This window comes from Cinclus cinclus, chromosome 3, assembly GCF_963662255.1.
Source record: "Cinclus cinclus chromosome 3, bCinCin1.1, whole genome shotgun sequence".
NCBI lineage: Eukaryota > Metazoa > Chordata > Aves > Passeriformes > Cinclidae > Cinclus > Cinclus cinclus.
Genome location: NC_085048.1, coordinates 11,114,953 through 11,120,952, shown reverse-complemented (window position 1 = coordinate 11,120,952; position 6,000 = coordinate 11,114,953). Strand labels below are relative to the sequence as shown.

The 6,000-nt window shown below is 38.0% G+C and overlaps 1 protein-coding gene across 2 annotated transcripts in view; it reads left to right on the top strand.

The window, feature by feature from the left end:
- The first annotated feature begins 1,205 nt into the window (after nucleotides 1-1,205).
- The window catches only part of VSNL1 (visinin like 1), a 44,065-nt gene continuing 39,270 nt past the window's right edge, over nucleotides 1,206-6,000 (top strand). For both annotated transcript variants that reach the window (XM_062488462.1, XM_062488461.1), the window contains exon 1: nucleotides 1,206-1,367. In XM_062488462.1, coding sequence (XP_062344446.1) covers nucleotides 1,206-1,367 — 162 coding nt within the window. The remainder of the gene's footprint in view (nucleotides 1,368-6,000) is intronic.

Sequence of the window (6,000 nt, the reverse complement as noted above, 5' to 3'; positions counted from 1 at the left end):
AAGTCAGTAATACAATTTTTAATAGGGAAGAGAAAAAGGAAAAACAAAATACATGCAATAATAAAAAAATAAAACCACTGACAGAGTCAGAATACAACTTGATACTGTGTCAGTCAGGGTGTTTGTGCAGTTTTCCTCCAAAGGGTCCAGCGAGGATGTGGAAAAAGCCTGGTTCTTCCTCTGGAATACAGTGGAAAAAGGCTGCTTTTGGTGTTTGAAACCTCAGTTTTTATCTAGGTAGGAAAGGCTTGGCTCGTCCTCCTGGCTGGAGCATCTCCCAATGGGATGATGTAATCTTATCAGTTATACAGTAGGACTCGATGGCCCATTAACAGAGGACATTTCCCACAGAGATAAGGATGATCACCTTTCTCAGATGGTAATAGAATATATATCTTGTATTGTAAGCCAGGACAACTCATATGTGAGAAGACTGGGACTTCAGATACAAGGCTGGGGCAGTTGCTCTAAAAAATTGCAAACATTAAATTGCAAACCCATTATTTAGTCATAATAGCTGATTTCTGGACATCTGTGTGTACAGTTTTACCTGTGGCAACTAAGTAGAAGATTGGACTCTCACATATTTGTGCTGAGTTTACCAAAATGTGTGAATGGGAGCTTAGCAGAGCCTCAAAGTAAGTTTAGAGCATGAAGTAAGTTTAGACCAGGAAGGACCATGGCCAAAAGGGAGAGGGGCCATTAGGTCTTCTAGGAGCAGACCTGGTGCTGCTGGCACTGTGGCCCCAGGGGATGTGTTGACCACACACAGAGACCAGGAGAAATTATTAACTTTGCACCTGCTCAAGGAATGTTCCCATAAAGGAAATGATATAAATATATTGATTTGTTGGAACAGAACAACATATGTCCTTTGGAGGAGAAAGAAACTTCTGTTTGAAATAGGGGAAGATGCCAAAAGCAATAGATTAAAATCAGGAATGGGTGGTGATAAGGACTAGAAATCAATGCATTCAGTGTGGTGCAGTCATTAGACACAGATGCTATACTGGAGATAAAAATGGAAATGCAAAGCTGGGCTCTGGAAAGAAATTATTCATCACTTTGCAGTTCTCTGTGGGACAAGTTAAGTGCTGTCTGTCATCTGATTAAAAAGTAACTGAAAGACATCTGTCATGAAGAAAACTGTAGCAAAAGTGTTCACATTTGGCTAATTGTATTAATTTATTTCTTCCTAAGGCAAAATGGGGAAACAAAATAGTAAGCTGGCCCCTGAGGTGATGGAGGATCTGGTGAAGAGCACGGAGTTCAATGAACACGAGCTAAAACAGTGGTACAAGGGATTTCTAAAGGACTGTCCAAGTGGTAGACTGAACCTCGAGGAGTTCCAGCAGCTCTACGTGAAAGTAAGTTATATACTAAGTTATTTATTAACTTAAATGTAAGTTATTTGACTGTAGAAGTTATGAAGTCGTAAAGCAAACATATAGAACAGTGCTGCTGGTCATTCAGACTGAGGAATAACTTTGTTTGGAGAGGCAATGGTGAAGATGAGGCAATGAGTGGGAAATGTTACCCACGTCACACCAGCGATTCATGCAACTATAGTGACCAGAACCAAAAGTTTAGAAAAAAAGCTGTGATTTATTCACAAAAAACATTATACATTCTTTGTGCTGTGAAATTCATGGACGTTGTTCACCTTCAAAGGACGGCCATGGTCCTGTTCAATATAAACCATGGGATTGCTGGATATACTTACATAGAAGTGGTAAAGTTTCATAGAGTATGACCTGCACATAAAGTATGCACTGTGCACAAAGGAATTCTCCCATAAATTTTAGGCATTGCCTTTATTTTTCTCCGGCTATCACTTTTTTCTCATTTTTTATTGAGAAGGGAAAGCAGGCTGATCTGTTAATTCTCTTCTTATTTTTCATTACTTTGTCATGCTCAGTGCAGTCTTTCCTTACATTTGCTATGTATTTATTCTGTAACAAGAAGAATATGGAGGTAGCATAAAAAGTGTATTAATGTTACAAAGATAATTATATTTTAATTCAGAATTGAGTGTCAGCCTAAAGGTCAGAGATTTCAAAGTAATGTTAATTAGGAGAAATATTGAATGACAGTGGTGAACTGTAGGATCAGAACAGCTTGTAAATACAATGGGAGGCTGAATAAAAATAAAGCAGCCTTTCAAATGTATTTTATATTGAGAACACTGGCATTTTTGCAGACAAGTGGGACTGTTATTTCCCTCAAATGCATGGTACAGTTCTTTCCTAAATTTCTTCAGTGTTGAGCCAGATCACTCTGCAAAGTATTACCTAGACCCTTTTAGTTTCTGATGAATGGTTCTAGCAAAAACTTCTAATTCAACTTATACAAATAAGCTTCTGTCTTCATATTTTAATATTTGTGGCTGAAGGTGTTGCCTCACAATCCTTTTCTTAAGAAATAAGTGAGTTTGTAATGAATTATATTTTCAGATGAAAGAATTTGTACAGCCTCAGATGTTGTGCTTGTTATTGACTGATAATTTATAAGTTCCACTTTAAATAGTACTTGCTGCACATCCAGCAAGAGCAGACATCCAGTCATTTCTCATACATGATTCTGGCAAAAGTGAACAGTTTTTACAAAATTCTTAATAAATTATGTCAACTCTTCAGAAATCATTGTTTATTTTTTGAAAATCACAGTAAAGGTGTTTTTGTTGTTTTGTTTTGATGGTTTTTTCTTTGTTTTTGTTTGGTTGTTTGGTTTTGTTTTTTGTTGTTGTTGGGGGTTTGTGTTTTTTTTTAAATTTTGGTGTTTTGCTTTTTAGTGGGGTGGTTTTGTGTGGTTTTTTTTATGATTTTGTATATGTGATTAAAAAAATCTGAGAGTAACTCAGAACCCCAGGACTTCCTTCCTTCAAACAGGTTTTTGAAGCTTTCATAGATATTTCACAAGATACTTTACTCATGAAGACACATCAGAGAGTGAATTCATGTTTGCAGAGATGGCAGTGCAAAAAAAACACATGAAGAGCACAAGCAGTATTTTGCTCCTGAAATTTGAAGACAGCTTTGTAATCTTACTAAGCTGCAATATCCAGCTTTTAGTTTTATGGCCTCATGTATCTTTAGACACGAACATCAAATATGATTCTCTCCCTTCCTTTGGTAGTTGTGGGGTTTGATTATTGCTCTGCAGTGGCACTGCCATATATTTAGTCCAGTTTCTTGTCATCCTATATTTAATATCTATAGGGGGCAAAATTTTGTGAGGAGAAATATGATTAGCTGTAGTAAATCCAGAGTTTTACTTCTCTCTGTGTCTCAAAAATACTTGTAAAATAATGTCTCTGAGGAGCTCATAGTCTGAGTACTGGCCATGGTGGAAACTTCTCCTGTGTAGGACATTCTGTCTACCCCAGCTTCTGGCTGCAGATAAATCCCCAGATGTGAAATTTGATCTTTCCAGGAGGATCCAGCAGCAGGAGACCTGAATCATTATGATTGCATTTATGGCATCTCAGTTCACTTAAAGTATAGTCAGGATGAAAATGCATGAAGCATCTATTGATTTGCAATTCTTCTGCATAAACTTATAGTTGGGAGGGATGACATTTATCTGTTGGTCTGAACTGGATTTTATTGAGGAAGATTTCCATAGATCAATATATTTTGAAAAGAAATACAGGTGTTTCCTCCATTTCCACTTCACGTTGACCTAAGATGACATTTTTTCTTTGTTTGTGAGAGCTGTGGGGTGCATTTTCATGTGTGTTGACAAAAAGGTGTTGATCATCTTAGATGCAAAAGAAGCTCCCTTTTTTTTTTTTTTTTTTTTTTTTTTTTTGCTCACACACAGTAGAAAATATCCTCAGCTTAAACAGACAAAACATTTTATGTCAGCAATACTTTGAGGTGAATTTCCTGGTTATCTGCACTTCTCTCCCATCAGAATTACAGAATGGGCATAGAAACTGTTTTGGGTTGTTTGTTTGTTTGTTTGTTTGTTTGTTTATTTGTTTTTAATGAAACATAAGTAGATGTGTCCTGGGATCACATCTCGTGTGTTACTGTATCTAATTCCTGCTAATAAGCTTGAGTTGGGAACCTCTGGAACATGTGTGATGTGGATGTCAGGTCCTCAACATGAACCCTTCCAACTCTACATATTTGCATCAATTGTACTGTGCTGTTTACTGATGTAGATGAAGACTGTATTGACTAAAGGGGGAATTACTCTAGTTTGGCTTGGAAACATTTGTTATTGAAGTTTCCATTATGAATACAAATCATCCAGTGCTTAAAATAAATAGCAGTTACACCAATGGACTGTACAGAAAATTATTTGCAGCACTTTTAGTGGAAGTGTCTATAAAAATATTTAGTCAATAATGCCTCTTTTAAATAAGCAGCTAATAGGCAGAAATACACTTTATAGCCTTGCATATTTAACATTTTCTGCAGTATAATATGTTAATTGAAAATACTGGTGCATTTTTGGATAGATAGATTCTTCTTGGGATACAAAATCTGTGGCAAACTCTTAGGGCTCATGTTTACCATGGCACTGAATTAAGTGAATGCTTCTGCAGTTTTTTTAGTAGTTTACTGAAGAGTTGGTCATAAACTGCAAGTCCAGATCCATGAAGAGTCCTAAGTACTGAAACACTGAGTTAGCTGTTCTGACAGTCTGCACAGAACATGGGAGGGGGGCAGATCTGTGGATAGCATTCTGAGAAAGCCAAAACTGAAGCCATTGTTTTGTGAAGAAACGTGCAGAATCACAAGGCATTGCTCAGGACAGGAGCTGGTGCTAAATTCTAAGTTTCTCCAGGGTAAGGGAGCTGCATCCTCCTACTGCAGAGAATCATCTAGAACAGTAGAAAAAGCAAAATCAACTGACTGGAGTCCTTTTGCTTTCTCTCTTAAGGGACAAAAAACAATGTAATTGTCTTACCTTTATCAGAGTGGTTTATCTGCTCCTTAAGCTGTAGAAAACTGAATCAGTTTGGGGAAGAGCATTGCCAGCAGGTCAAGGGAGGTCATCCTGCCCCTCTATTCAGCCCTGGTGAGATGCATCTGGAGAGCTGTGTTAATTTCTGGGCTCCTCAGGAAAAGAAAGAGATGGAGCTCCTGAACTGAGTCCAGCAGAAGGTGACAAAGATGATGAAGGGATTGGAGCATCTCTGTCATAAAGAAAAGCTGAGGGAGCTGGGTCTGTTCAGCTTTGAGAAGAAATAACTGAGAGGAGATCTCATCAATGTCTATCAGTATCTGAGGTGAAAGTTGTCAAGAGGATGGACCAGGCTCTGCTCTGTGGTACCCAGCAACAGGACAAGAGGCAGAAAGTGATGCACAGAAGTTTCACCTGAATATGAGGAAGAACTTCCTTACTGTGCAGTGACCACACACAGATTGCCCAGAGAGGCTGAGGAGTCTCCCAGAGGAGAGGAGTCTTCCAGACCCTCTGGATGTAGTTCTGTGCTTGCTCTGTGCTCTCTGCTTGAGCAGAGAAGTTGGACCGCATCATCTACTGTGGTGTCTTCCAACTTTACCCATTCTGTGAATTATCATGACTCTGCTTAAATCTCCACTGCATGCCCTCTCACTTTTCTACCTGTGCTATGACCTTCTGAGCTACTGGCAATATCCCAATTAACTTATTTTTCTGTAGGAAATAGCATCAGACAAGCTGGAATCTAGAATTTCCTTCTTCAAAGACAATATCCTAGCTGTTGAGCTTAATCCTTCCTGGCTGTCTTAATTTTCCTTTTTCTCTCCTAAAAAGTCCTTAATTCTTTTATCTTGCATAAAACTTCATTAGCGTTGGCGACAGAGGGCTAAGAAATTAACATACACAACTGTCATTACAATAAAAGATACAAATAAAAAACTCTTGACTGTTCCTATCATTCTTTAGGGTTTCTTGCAGTCTAGAGGGCCAAATACATTTTCCTTCAGATCTTTCGAATTCACCGGGTTTAGATGAATATACCCTAGAGTATGTAAGTGTGCATAATCACTGCTAATATTTACA